Source organism: Vidua chalybeata, chromosome 11 (assembly GCF_026979565.1).
Source record: "Vidua chalybeata isolate OUT-0048 chromosome 11, bVidCha1 merged haplotype, whole genome shotgun sequence".
Lineage (NCBI taxonomy): Eukaryota > Metazoa > Chordata > Aves > Passeriformes > Viduidae > Vidua > Vidua chalybeata.
The window spans coordinates 12,553,744-12,568,780 of NC_071540.1; the positions used below are offsets into that span (position 1 = coordinate 12,553,744).

General features: G+C 39.8%; 2 protein-coding genes across 2 annotated transcripts in view; both read right to left on the reverse strand.

Moving 5' to 3' along the window:
* Positions 1 to 1,299, reverse strand: part of SLC7A6 (solute carrier family 7 member 6) — a 39,191-nt gene extending 37,892 nt beyond the window's left edge. The window contains exon 1 of the mRNA XM_053952490.1: positions 326 to 1,299. The gene's annotated coding sequence lies outside the window, so the exon portion shown is untranslated. The remainder of the gene's footprint in view (positions 1 to 325) is intronic.
* Positions 1,300 to 1,352: 53 nt separating this feature from the next.
* LOC128793644 (receptor-interacting serine/threonine-protein kinase 2-like) lies at positions 1,353 to 13,794 on the reverse strand. Its single transcript, XM_053953000.1, has 12 exons — positions 13,726 to 13,794; positions 11,450 to 11,615; positions 10,465 to 10,618; positions 10,085 to 10,240; positions 9,796 to 9,944; positions 7,925 to 7,974; positions 6,691 to 6,852; positions 6,259 to 6,344; positions 4,691 to 4,759; positions 4,241 to 4,403; positions 3,227 to 3,379; positions 1,353 to 1,923 (listed from the first exon to the last, which is right to left on the reverse strand). The coding sequence occupies exons 2-12, from the start codon at positions 11,599 to 11,601 to the stop codon at positions 1,619 to 1,621; spliced, it is 1,599 nt and encodes a 532-aa protein (XP_053808975.1). The 5' UTR covers positions 11,602 to 11,615; positions 13,726 to 13,794; the 3' UTR covers positions 1,353 to 1,618.
* Between the last annotated feature and the right edge of the window lie 1,243 nt (positions 13,795 to 15,037).

Consider the following 15,037-nt stretch of genomic DNA (forward strand, 5'->3'; position numbering starts at 1 on the left):
TGCTGGGCAGAGCTCACACAGAGCCAAGGCCTTTCTGCCTCACCACACCAAGGAGGAGGCTGGGGGTGCACAAGGAGCTGGGGGAGGACAAGCTGGGACAACTGACCACAGCTGGCCAAAGGGATACTCCAGACCGTGTGGCATCAAGCTCAGCTAGAGAAGGAGGAAGGGGAGGATGTTTGGAGTGATGGCATTTGTCTTCTTAAGTAAACATTACATGGGATGGAGCACTGCTTTCCTGGACATGGCTGGACACCTGCCTGCCCTTGGCAAGTGCTGAATTAATTCCACATTTTCCTTTGTTTGTGTGCAGCTTTTGCTTTACCTGTTAAATTGTCTGGCTCTCAACCAAAACGTTTTCTCACTTTACTGTTGTGGAGCATAGTTGTCTGCTGGGACAAATGTTCTTTTCAGCATCCAATGTGAGGCTTGAAGGGTTCAAGGTAACAACAGATTTTACTGGAATGTGCAGGATCACATTTGTAGCTGCTGTTGCTGTTGATCTGTTGACAGACTCCTGTGCTTGCCATGGGACTTGTTTGCCTTCTGTACACAATTGTCTGGTGCTTGTTAGTGGCTGGGTTGTTTTCACTGCCTGTTGTACCTCTTATCTTCCTCCACTGTGTCTGGGAACATTCTGATAACAGCAATGTTTCTGCACTGCTGTACTGGACAGGCTGAAACTCCATGTGAACTCAAGTCAAAGGGTCCATGACCCTTTGGATGAGGATGAGTTCAAGCAGCAGCAGGAATTTGTGACCGTGGGTGAGTCCAGTTCAGAGCAAGAAAATGCTCCCAGTATTCCCAGGCTGTCTCCCATTAGAGTACAACCATGACAACAGTTCAGCAGAACCACCACTTCAAAATTATCAGCTTGGCACCTCTTCTGCCTGGTTTAGTTTTACATTTGAGCTGCAGACATATTTAGAGAGATACAGGGATGTAAAGTATTGATGTTTTTCCATTTAATGAGTACTCCAAGTCCCACATCTCCAAAGTACTGATGTATTTTCATATGACCATTTGTGAGGAAAATTAAGTAATTTATATGCATAATATAAAACTTCCAAGTCTTACTTAAGGCCCTACTGAAGAAATAGTTCTTGATTCTCTGAAGCCTTTCACTGTAACAGCTTGCACAGATATGAGTGCAGTAAAAGGCAGTAATTTTTTTCTCCTCATTCAGTATTCTGTTGTTCATTATCCTTATTTGGAAGTACTTATAAATAGCCATTCTTCCATACTGTGACCTCCAAAAAGTCATGATTCATTTTCCTCCCTCTAAAAAAAAAAAAAAAAAAAAAATCAAGGCAATAAGGTGTCATCTCACTTGAACTCACTTGAACTCTGTTTGCTCTGGCACATATTGCACTTTTCCCATCTCTGACGTCCAAATCAGGATTTGTTATACCAGTCTTGGCAACTTCCGCTGGCAGCAGTTGTCTTGACCTTTTAATCCAGTTAGCTTTTTTCACTACAGTACTCAAATCATGGGCTGTAGGAAGAATTGCCTTTGGTCAATGGGTTGTGAGACACCAACACGAATCTTCACCATCACAAATTGCTAGAGCTCAGATGCGTAAACAGACTGTGAAAAAAATCAGTAACAACAGCCTGTTTACCTTGGAAGGACAGTCTGGGCATGAATGACTTGTCCCAGAGGACTACATCTGTTCACTGAAAGTGCAGTCACTACAGCTTGTGCTGCCCTCTCCCCGAGGCAAAGGCAAGTGTCCAGCAGTGCCCGAGCGCGGCCGGTCAGCGTGGGGCAGGAGGTGATGCTTTCATAATCCATTCGGGACAGCGTCTGCTGCGAGCGGAGCACGTCCAGGATGTGGTTGAGGCGTCCTTCTGTCATGCACTTCAGTATGCTCTGTCTCTGGCAGGCAAGGATTTGACAGCAGTTTCCTTTGCTGCAAGGACCTTGAGTGAAAAGGAAAACAAAATGAGATAATCCGAGTGCTTTTTTCATCCAGAAATTGTTAGCAAGTGACAGCGTCAACACCAGAAATATAAACTCAGTAGAGGAAGGAAGGAGAAGGAGTTAGTTTGTTTACATTCTATGTTTGAAACTAGTCCAAAAGTATTTTCATCTCATGTTTGAAACTCACAAAGACCAGATTACAGCAAATAGGTGTTTCTAAACCTCTGGGTGCTCAGATTGTGTGAGGGGAGGAGATTTTCAGGCCTTGCCTTATTCATCTATCATCTGTATTTGATTTTTTGCAAAGCACCTTGGCTGGACACAGATGAGAAAACTTTCTCCTATAAAGGTGGAAGGACAGCTAACAGGTACTTCAGGGTAGCAAGAGAGTTTGAAACGTGTAGCATGAAACTAGGAAAATGAATATAGGTCAAACCCAAAGTAATACCAAAGTAATACTTTTGATAAAATGGTTGAGAGTTTTGGGTTCTGCCTCTTTTCATGAGGTGATTAGAACACCCAGTGCTGACATTAGGGTTTTTAGTGTACAGTAAATAGCATACACCAAGAGAAAATTAATAACCAAAAGTCGTGTTGCTTTGGAGAGCATGCTTCTGTCATTCTGATTTCTGAGTGTTGCCAGGAGAGTTCTGGGATGAACTCTTCCTCCATGGTCTAGTCTGTTGATTTATCCAGAAATTATGTCATCACTCAAGTAAATTGCCATGGAGATGGACAGCCAGCTAGGCTGAGAATTGTTATAGGCCAGTTTGCAAAAAGTTAGCACATAAACCTCACAAAGCTTCACCCACAGCCAAAGAGTCTTCACAAATCAAAAGCTGACCCTTTCTGCCTCTGTTCTGCATGTGAGGGGATGAAGGGTCCCCTGTCACTTGTTTCTGTAGTCAATAGCTACTTTTACAGAGGTAGGCAATACACAGCTTATGATTGCAAAAGAATATTCCAGACCTAAACAAGTAATGTATTTCACATTCAATGTGTGCTATGTTTTTTGTATTTTATTAGGGTCTTTTCAGAACTGTTCTCAGCCTCACTGTGGCCCTGAAAGAAAAGAACAAGCCAATGTTCTCAGTGGTCAGTGCCTGAACTTCTGAGAACAGAGGAGCAGCTGTACACAAATAGAGAGACATTTGTATCGAGTTAGAATCAGTTATGACTCTGAATACCTGAAAATGTGCACAACATTTAGAAATATCTGTTTCCTCCAAGTTTTAAACAATTGAATCACTAAGATCTGGCCAAGGTGAGTACTGCCAGCTCAAAGTGGCAATGGTGTCTTACCTGTCACTGCTTGTCCAAGGTGCATTGGTTGGGGTCTGTGCTGAAGAGCCAGTGCTGGGGAGTTATGCTGACTGCTCTCTTTGCCTGCAGTTGAAACAGATGAAGGATTTGTGCAAAAGGAGCTTGATTTTCTTCTCTCAGAGCCTGGGTGATCTAGAAGAAGTTTAAGATGAGCAAGATTAGACCTTTGAATTGAACAACAAGAAAACATTGCACATATGTCAGCCACTACAGCACACAGGAACTGAAGACTGACTTGAGATTACTTTGGCTCCTGTTAATACATCATTATTCCTAGGAAAACTTTGGCATATATTACTACACGCATCTGGCTTTTCCAAGCTGTCTGTAGGGATTTGTTATTGAAGTTATGAAACATTTTATTCTGTCCATAAAACTGATGGCTATTGATCAGAACTGAAGTGCTTGGAAATGCAGATGTTGCTACAGGTGAATCGACTTCTGATGTCTCAGTTTTTGTACCTGAGGGCATGAGAAATACAGGCTATCTCTTCGTGACACAAATTTAAACACTTAGGACAAATCCACATTGGAAAGGTAAAGAAAGTTATCTATATAAGAACAGTAATTATCAGGAATTAATCATATGTTCCTGGCAACATTGCCTTTTCAAAACATATCTCAATTTCTTAGCAGATTACAAAAAAAAAGCAGTTATTCCTGGTAGCACAAGGGACTCTCAAAAGCAACAGACAATATTTGATGTGTGAGAGAAAGGCAGTTCTACATTTACAGCTCAGTATTCAAAAAAAAAAAAAAGGTAGGTTTTTTTTTGGTTTTTTTTTTCTTGATTTATACATCTAAGTGGAAAGCTTTGTGGTATCTTTGGTTTCCTGCAGTGAACTCATGCTTCAGATGATACCAATAGAGAGCACAGCTTTACTCTGAGAAGTGACAATTTTACATAAAAAAGTACATTTCTATATGGAACAACTAGTAATATTTGTCCTTTTCTTGTAACAGCTGGAGCTGAATATAATTCAAGACGGTGACCTTTGGTTGCTGCATTCTGTGGGGTAGTACTTGACACACCCATCCCAATATGATCTCTTCCTGCTGTATTTGCACTGCTATCAAGTAGAGCAGTTGACAAGCTTGGCACTACAGGGGGAATTTTCTTGCTGATTAAGCAGTTGTCTTTTTGTGGATAGATGATCTGAAAGAGATCAAAATAGAGAAGAGTTATCTTCTTGGAAACTTTTGTTCCAAAACCTTTCCTAAACAGGAGAGGTTCAAAACAAACCCTAAGAGGAGGAGGTTGTTTTTGCAAGAGCAACGTCAGAGTGAGCTGCTTGGAGCAAGGTAAAACAGTGGGGTTTGTTGGATGGAGTTATCCTGGCTAGGAACATTTTGCCCAAGTGTTTGCATTACAGAGTGTAAGGGCTGTCAGGAGGAATAAGCAGCTGATGAAGTACTCTGGAGACTCCTGTGCCACGAACTCACCTCTGAATTGCACGTGCCTCTCTGCAGTGTGTAGGTCTCTGAGCCTTTGCATGCATTAAGCGCTCTCTCCTGGAAGAAGAAAGCCACAGTAACTGCAGTAAGTGTAGCTGTGGTTTGTGCCACTCCCAGCTGCCAGGAGCAACAATTTATAGTAATATAACTTCTACTGGCAACATGTATTATACTGTAAGGTACACTCAATGAAGAGCAATAGAGTGAACGGGCACAGAATCTGACAAAATTCTACCCTCTTACTCTTTCCAGTGTTTCACATTTATTTTAAAACCCAGTGTTGACTCATGCAGGGGAAGGTGAAAATAAGCTTGTATTGAGAGAGATTGGGCTAGCTAGAACATGTTTGCCTTTAAGTAGCCAAACAGCATGGCCATCCTGTGTTCAGTGTGCCAAACTGTCTGCAGTAAGGATGTGTCAACACTTGGAACTTTTTTCCAATTTGTACATCCACAGCAGATTTGTCAAACTATTATTTTAGATTTTATACTTCAACAGTCGTGAATCAATTTCCCAGAAACTTCAGTTTCATTTTCAGAGTAATTTTTGACTTATCCGTGTTTGAACAATAAATAATGTTCACTAATAAAATAAACCTTCACAATCTAACAAATTAAAAAATAAAACGTTGCTCAAGGGAGATTGAAACATTAAATTATGGAATATTTGGCAGTACTATCTTAAATAAACTTCAACAGTAGTAAAAATTACTTTGACTCTACCTATGCCACCTATTAAAACATTGATCAGGGCTGTTCTATGAGCCCAGAGTGTGATTGCAATATATAGAAATAGTCCCACATGCATCAACATACACAACACACACTAATGAAACCAACAACAACACAGCATGGGTTGTGTAACTCTGGCTAGAGTCAGAGTCCTTGTCCAAGGGCCAAAACATGTGTCAGTGTTTTCCCTCAGTGCCCACCTTAACCAGCGAGGATGCAGCTCTGTTTGTGGCAGTCACATTTGTGCCAGCGTTCCCATGGCAGTGTGAGCAGATATGTGCTCCATATCTGCTCCATCCCCTCGGTCACTGGCTGCTCCCCATCCCCTCCTGTGGTATTAGAGAGCCCTGAGACCCTGGGATGAGCAGTGTCTTGGCCTGAGAGCCTGGCAATTTAGAAGCAGTGAAGGGTACAGAGCAGTGCTGTTACTGGTTTCACTACCACAGGTACCAATGCTGCTCAGGTTTTGAACTAAATGTTTTCTACCCAGTAATGGAAAACAATTGTCCTTGGTTCTAGTTCTAATCTGCAGTACTTGAGCTGATTTTTGTTCTCACTCACATGGGTTTGCCAGTCTGACTCCAGGTGGTGACTAGAAAGAAGTTGTATTTTTGAAATAGCAGGTAGCAATTGACTAATATTCTAGAGAACCTCACAATATATATTCTACAATTTCTGAATGAACCTGAAGTGCCAAAAGGCACTCTCCATCTCTCTGGTATGACCAGTAAAACAATCAAGATGAAACCTTCACTGTTGGGTCAGAAAGATTGCAATTGAATGAATCAAATAATGTTGTAGGAGAACAAGACATTTTGCACTGACCTTTGCATCCATCACATTGTAGATTGCTGCAGAAATTACTTCCTTGTTTATACTACTCAAAACTCCATTTAGAAGATGTACACATTCTGCAGGGGTAATAAAGCATTTTAAATACCACATTGTGTATGAAAGCATGTATACATTTAGGCATCATCATATTGCCACTAACTTTACTATTATATTAAGAAAAAAGATGAAATAGAGGAAATAAGTTTAATACAACTTCCACCTCATACTTTACTTTATAGTAAACAAAATTTTGTAGACAAGTCAATTTCTGGTAGGAAGCTTCATTTGGAGGAAACCTTAAAGGTAGTCCGATGATCTAAAGACTATTTCCACTTCAGTTGTTCAGAGTGCTAGAGCAATGTTCCTATAAAGAACATCTGCCTCCATTACAGATCTTGCACAGAAAGAAATCCTGAATGTTACCTGCAGTAAGTGGTCTATAATCTGGTTCTTGATGCCAGCACAGAGAAATGAGGTGCAACAGTCTATTCCTCTCAGGCAAATTGCTTGGTATGATCTTTTCTGAAATGCCTGGCCGCACACTGCTGCAGATTGCTCTCAAAACATCAAGCAGGGCTGTTTGACCTACAATTTAAAAGAAAATATCACCGCCAAAAAATATTAAAGACCTCTTAAAATGACATCCAATGTAAGTCATATTGTGTATTTTAAAACAAAGACTGCTTTTTTTTAAAGGAAAAATATATTAATGCTCTTGTAAGTAGATATGCTAGCCTTTAACAGTAGCTAGAGCTGCTTATTGCAACAGGAGCTTTCAGGATAAAGAACTCTGTCCAATACTGAGTCACAAATGGTTATATAAACTATATGCACAAATTCCTCACGAATACATTTTAAGCAGAGTTTTATATAAAGCCTTATATTTGCAGTATGAGAATAGAACAAAAGAATTGTAAAAAAAAAAAAAATCTACTTTGAGGAGCCTCAAGATGGCAGCCATAAGCTGTATGGGCATTTAGATATTATTCCATGCAGTATTTTTTGAAGGTCCTCAGTTGGTAAAATACAGGAGTCCTTCAATCAGTTTTGCCATGCAGAATGAAGCCCATAGCAAAGAGGCCCTTACTGATCTCCACTTCCATGAAACAGGGATTGTTCCTAGACAGTGACAATTATTATATAATGCTTTGCAAACTAAGTTCTCTAACACTGCTCACACTTTCATCTAAGAAAGCAAGATTCACTGCTTCCTTGATATAATTAATCATGAACTGGCATTTCTGGATTGGTATTTGAAACTCACAGCAACTGTAAATATGAGTATTCTGCTCATTCAATTAGCTACTTGTCACTGATTTTAACATTGCAGCTGACAAATATAAAGTGATATTCCTTCTCACTGATGGTCCATGGAAAACCCAACTCAGTGGCAGTGTTTCAGCAAGCACAGATTGATGATACTACTGGGGAAAGAAGCTCTGCCTTTTCCCTTCAGAAAGAGCAGCTTCTTAGGAAACATCTAGGATTTGGTGAGGAATTGTAGTATTTACATCCTCTAATGTGGAGCTTTGTGCTGTAACAGTAAGAGAGGGCAAAGGGACATCTGAAAAGATTGTTTGTATCATAATTTCACTACAAGAAGGGAATTTGTGAACAAGATGTTGACAGCACAAAGTCTGACATGAAAAATAAATACCTTCAAAAGGTTTCCGTCTGCTGAGGCTCTCCCAACACAGGATTCCAAAACTGAAAAAAACCCAAAAAACAACAAAATAGTGAAACAGCATCGTTAGTTTGCAACCTGTATCTATGTTCTCAGTTTCAAAAGCAAGTTTATTGCTTTAAGAGAAAGGAGTTTTTCAAGACAAAGTCTGTCCAAGTCTTTTCTAATTCGATGAGACCTTTTTTCAGTTTTCAATTGAGTTGCTCTTATAAAATCATCAAGTTGAGGGGGTTTTATGGTTTAAATATAGGTTCAGTTGGAATTACATTTCAGGTTACTGCCTTATCTCTTTGATTTGTGAATTTTGGAAGCTTCTGTTCTCCTTTCTCTATCATTATTGTTTTGTTTTCAGGTATTTTCAATATCAACTGGTCTTTTCAGCAGGTACCAAAAAGCACATCAGTTATTGTACAAAAGCTTGGTTCTGATGCACTGTGTTTCTATTTTCTTCAGCATATTTTGATGGGGCTCCAAATACCTTTTTCCTTTTCCAACATCCTAGGAGGAATTGCAGTGGGATCATAGATCTATACATACAACCCACAACTCAGATGCTGTAAAATACAGTGCTATAAAAAAGATCAATAATCAGAGGCACAAAAGGGCAGGCTGCTGGATGAGAAAAACCAGTCTACAGATAAGTCAGAAGCAAAGCAATCAAAAGGGGAAGAGGCAGTTCTAGGATAAACCTATCTGCTTTTTATATATATCTTGCTGGAGTGATTACAGCTTACAGTAGTTAAAAGACCCTCCTCTTCTGCCTTACTGTCACATAAGAATCTGGAAAGTATTAATGTAATGTGGACATACATGTAACTTAAATGCACTTTGTATTTCATGTATGACACAATTTTTTGCTTTGTTGCATCACTTTAGATGCACACGTATCTCATGCATCTGAGTCACATCTCAGCATATTACTATATAATGTATTATATAATAAAGGTATACAAGAAATCATATATGAATGCAATTTTGGAAAATTATTAATGCTACCTGAAAGCAAGGCTTCACTCTTCCTGTGCAAAACTTGTGTTTGTGAACAACATGAGGTTAATAATTTATAGGTGTCCTCAAGTGTATGCATTATTTGACTCATCTTAGAGCCTGCCTCTATGACAATAAAGGAGGTTTTTAAATTTATAGGTTTCACAAAAGCTCAGAAATCAGAAAAGTGGTCTCCTTAGAAGTTATCTAAAATATTAGTCCACAGCTCTGAGTGCTGGCCATGACAGTGTGTGTCCATCCAGACCAGTGGCACCTTGAGGTCCTCTCATTTATTGAGGCAGACACAATGAATGCAACATTCCCAAAAGGGACATGTGGCAGAGAGAAATCTCCCTCCTTGGTAAAAATCACTTTGTTAAAAAGTACAGATGCTTCAGTATCTCAGCAACCTATCCCAGAAGAGATTCCACAGGATCTTAATAGGACACTGCTGAGGGAAAGGTCTTATTTTTATCTGGCCTGATCTAGGCATAAACAATTCTTTCTGAAACTAAAGCCAACAACAGTTCACACTTATAAACTATGTGAAGCAGTTATGAGGATTCTAAATATAGCTGAAAGTTTTGACAGCTGTTACACTTTTAAAACATTTAGGTCCATTATATAAACATTTATATGACTGACTTTGAGAGCAGTTCTTAATCTTGGTATCAGATTCACCAAATATGGGAATTTAAAATCTAATTCACTGCTGTAGTTGGCCTCATGCCATACTATCCTACTGCATTATGTATGTCTGGCATTTTTACTGTCATGTCTTTGAAGATAAGTGTTTTGGCAGCATTGTAGAGTGCAGCATGGACTAGGTATGATGTGCCCTTAGAAACTCCATTCACCTGTAAATATCACCTTTCTGGGAAGGGAGGCCTCCTTCAAGTATTTCAGGAGGAAGATACACTAAATCCTGGAAGTTTCTCTGCTGGCAATTCTGCAGGTCTGACCTCAGTTGCTGTTTCCTCCAGTTGGTTAGGCCATAATCTGATATCTATGGAAATGCAAGCAAAAGTAATTTTAGTAACAATAAAACAAGTCTTGGTATCAAATGTTGACTATTAAAATCAATATATGCAACAATAGGACAATCACTGGATTCTATGTTAATAGACTAAAAGTAGAAGCTCCTACCTTGGCTCTGTACTGCACATCCAAAAGCACATTGGAAGGTTTCAGGCTGCAGTGGCAGAGAGCAGCTTCGAGGCTGTGAAGATGATGCAGCCCTTCAGCCACATCCGACAGGATCCTTATGAGTAAGGGAAAGGGAAGCTCTGGGTACAGCTGATGCTAAGTAACACAAAATACAGGTTTTGGTACAGTGAAGTTGTTGCTATTGCCATTTTCATTTGACAACAATCAGAACCACAATACAGAAGCACAATGCAGAAGCTGAAGAACAGATTGGAAACTGTTATGGAACAGATATGGACTACTGTCCATAATTTACATGCTGCTTGTTCTTTGATCTTGTAATTAATTTTATCACCTCAAAGATGATATCTTTTATCTACCTCATGGATGAGGGAGTGGAGGGATCCATTGTTCATCCATTCAGTCACTATCCCCACAAGTCCATTGCACTGGTAAATCCCAAGGAAAGGCAGGAGATGTTCAGACTCATAGTGTCTGACACTTGCTATGTCCTGAAGTAGCAACTTCCACTCCCTGTAAAAAAAAAAAAAAAGTCAGAGGCAGGTTAGAATGAAGGGAACTTCAGCAGGAGATGAGAGTGTAGGATGTGGAAATGAGAGAGAACCCTATGGTTGAGCACAAGCTAGTATTATTTTACCAATAAATCCAATATCATGTAATCTTCCAAACAATTGTAAGAACATGAAGCAGCCATGTAGTGTATTTTTTCTAATATAGAATGAAAGACCTCTGGGTGCTTTAATATGAACATAAGAGCATAGTTTGAAGCAGGATTGAAGTGTGAAGGTAGGAAAAAGCTGGAGTATATGAAATGCTGGATTAAGAATAAAACAAAGATTTACCTTTATTGTTCCAAATAACTTGTATTCTTTTGCTATTAGGGACATCTACATTTGCAAGGAAATGATGTGTTCCATGCTCTCCATGCACATCTCACTGCTGGGTAACCCTGGCCATAACCTTCCCTCCTCCCATTTCCCTGCTCTCATCTTTGCATGCTGGTTTAGATTAAATTCAACTGAGGTTTCTTCAAGGACCTCTAGAAAAATAACACCTTAGCATACTGGTATTACTGATCCAGGTTTGTAGACATTATTATAATAGATAAATTATTGACTTCAGGATTAAGCTCTACTTTATAAAAAATTGTAAAAAACCATAGGGCTTGTTTGTCAGTAAAATTGCCTCCACGTTGCCTCTTGGCTGGTCAGATTTCTCCATTTCAGGAATGGAGATGTGCTTAGGGATCAGGTGCCCCTGGATGTGCCAGGATTTGTTCTGGTGCCAGCACTGCAGGTCTGTGCTGACCACCTGCATGGTGGGTTGGGCAGATAAGACCCATACCTGTCTGTAGTGTCCTGGCTGGTCAGCAGCTTCACAGAGATAGGAGTGTTCCAGGAAATATGAAAGGCTTTGAGTGCAAAGCCTGAGCCTGTCCTGATCAAGGTAAAGCTTTCCAAATCTTCCTGGGCTACCACAGGTAATGGATTGGTCATTTCTTGATGGCTGGCTTGGGAGAAAAATATGGCAGAAAAGAAAAAAGTTTTAAGAGGTTTTTTTGTCACAATTACCAAAGCAAGTGAAGTTGCACCACCCCTTCCTTCCCAAATAACAAATCCAACAGCCTTCCTTTCACCACTCTGTGTCAGACTTTCCTTACAAAGAGAGGAAAAATGTACTAATTGCAAAGGAGTGTCTGGACCGTAATTTGCCATCTGAAGCTGCAAGGTGCTAATTAATTGCTCATCATTATTTCCATCTGATGCCTTTAAAGTAGTAGACCAGTATTTATAATATGAAATGTGATTTTAACGTGATACTGAATGATATAGACAACAAACTAGCATTTTACAGTTGCATATCAGGCAAATAATTTCTCCACTTCTCATAAAAAGGCAATTATTCAATAATTGATGTCAGCATGTTCTGCATCATTCTTGCATATCATCTTTAATACATCATAAGTAAATACAAAAGCAAAGAAAGAGGAAAATTTCCTGCTGTTGTGACCTGTCAGAATTCTGCTAAATGGAGTTGTTTCTTTGTAGCTGCCAGTAATTTGGGCAGTGCAGAGTCTGTGCAGGATCTCTCCAGGGCCAGCTGCACTTTTCAGACCCTTTGCATGGCAACACACACGGATTAAAGACAACTTCTGCAAAGCATCCCTGTGTTGCTGCATGAGTAACACTTCTAATTACATCTGTGAAGCTCCATTAGACTGGAGATAGCCAAAAAGTGAGTGGTAGAGGAGGAAAACAAGCAATCTAAGATAACAGATGGCATAAACCAGCTGGCACTGGTAAGGATTACTGCAGACCAGTGAGTCAGAACTCCTCAGGCTGGAATACTCCCTTTGGGGTCAGTAGACCAGGGCTAGAAAAGGAAGCAATGAGGGCACTGAAGCAACTGTGAAGGATTGTTGAGTGAGAATTGTGTCCTTTGAGTAAAATAGAAACAAAAGCCTGAAGATAAGTTTGCCTGTGATCTTGCTTCTAGTTAATGAACATTTTATTGTTGGTTAATCTCAGTCCTATCCTGCAGGCACATTCACAATATAAGCTCAGTTTTGCCTCTAACAACAATCAAAATGCAAAAAGCAGCAGCCAATTTACCAGTTGAGCTTTAACCATATTTAATTCTGGGAAGAAAGCACAGTTGAACTTTTTGCTTTTTTGTTAGATTATTGTAGTTTGAAAGCAATAACTGCCTTGGGTGCTTCTCTGAAGTTTCCTTAAGAGATGAGGCTGACAGGTTAACAATTTCATAAAATTTGAAAAGGTTCCTCTGAAGGAAGATAATTTTCTAAATAAGCTATTTATTCCTTAAAGTTGCAAAGACAGACCTCACAAATCTACCAATCCTGAATGCAAAGGAGGTAATCAAAATGCTGGCAGAAGCAAAATTATGTCTCATTTTTATTCTATACAGCAATAAATAATAATTTAAATAACCAAAAAACTTTACTCAATTCCAACCATAGTGCAAGGAAGACCAAATAATGGTTTTACCACCTAAGCCACCTTAAAGTATTTATTTTTATCTAAAATTGAATCAAGTAATAATATAAGCATTTTTTAAACTCTTGCTAACTGGCTACTTAGACAAAAATTAAAGCTAATCATCAGCTCCTATTTTGGATTTCCAAAATCTAATAAAACGGGAGATTTTTAAAATCAAAACAGAAACCACGTCAATCTTTATTGTTACAAATCATGTCATGACATGCTAAGGACCATTCTCCCTGTGTCTGAGTTTCTACATCTTTATATTGCAAGGTACAAAGACATTCTTTCAATAATTCTGCTCTTTTGAATGCTTCCTCTCCCATATCTATTAAAAATCTCATTATCAACCCCCAAAATCAATATTCCAGAGATGACCTATGCAAGGAAACAGTTTACATTATTTCTTAGTAAGACACTGAAAGTCTCAGATAACTTTGCCATCCTTGCCCAGCTGTGCAGGCAGAGGCGTGAAGAAGGCTGCTATAAAGCCATTTATTTCAAGTTTCTAATTATAAGGTAATTTTTAAAAATTAATTCATAGCAAAGACATTTCCTTACTATGAGAGAAAATACAGATGTGTCAGGGAAAGAAACTAGAAATAAAAATCAGCTTACCTCTGGAAACAGAAACATAAAACGATGGGATGATGGAGTGAAACTGCTGCGCTACCCAGCGTGAGTTGGCTTTGAATCGCATTCAAACGCAGCTCGAGATTTCCTGCCGGTGAGTCAGCTGGGCTGTTGATCTCTGCTTTATTGGCTGCATGCAAACATTTAACATTTCCTGGTCGGATACACAAACTGTAACTCTTTAGTGACTTAGATAAGAGCGATTACAGAAACAGAGGTTGGACAGCTGCTTCTTCCACACCAAGGAATACCAAGAGGGAAAGGTATATAATGTAAAATACCATATTGGATACAGCCCAGGTACAGAATTATGTGGAGCTGTGCTCAAACTGCACAGCTGATACTGATCTCTGCAGTGGGTCAAGCTGACAGAACAAGTTAAAAACCCTGTAAACTTTTTAAGCCAAGTTGATCTTAAAACAGGAAATAAATGCTGGGTTTCTGGCAGGAGGGTGGGCAGGCACAGGGTGATGTAGTGTTACAGAGAAGTCAGGTTCAATGGGCTGTCAAACAGCCCTCCCAAAGAGGATGTAGGGGTTGGGGTGAAAGTCAAGCTGGTCATGAGCCAGGAGTGCGTGCTCTTATTACAAAAGGAGAAAATTACATGCTGGGCTGCATTAGAAATGCAGTCAGGAAAGTGAGATAAGTCATGGTGCCTCAGTGCCCAGAAATGGTGAGGCCACTGCTGAAATACTGGAATCAGCTTTGGGGCCCTCAGTTCAAAGAAAATGTTGACAAACTGGAGAGGACACAATACACAGCTACCAAGATGGGCCCTGGGGCACAAACCTTACAACCTCGGCAGATGCAGCAGGGTGGGGAGGTATCAGATAGAATCCTACAGCTATTTGAAAGTCACCCATGAGGACAGAGACAAAATCTGCTTCATAGAGGCAGATAACCACCAGTGGCATAGGCAGGGTTCTCAACTTCAGAGGTTCAAGCCAGATGCTAGAAAAAAAATCACCAGGTGAGTAATGCAGTTCTTTATGGGCGCTCAGGTTTCAGAGGCTCCATCCTTTAAAGGTCCTGTAGACTTTGCTAAACAAAGCCATGGCTGAGCTGAGCCAGCACTGCCAGCAGTCCTGCCTTTAGCAGGGCTAAAAAAAGCTCTGCATACCTTTAATTCTGTGAAAACCTCACAGGGCCTAATTGTGCTCCTGCTAGGCCTCTAGTATACACATTCCCACTGATGGTTCTGCTGGATGCAAGGTGGAAACTTAGAGAGAGAGCACTTGTTTCAGTTGATCACAATTCATGCAAATTTCTCTATTTATAGAGTCTGACTTAAAACCAG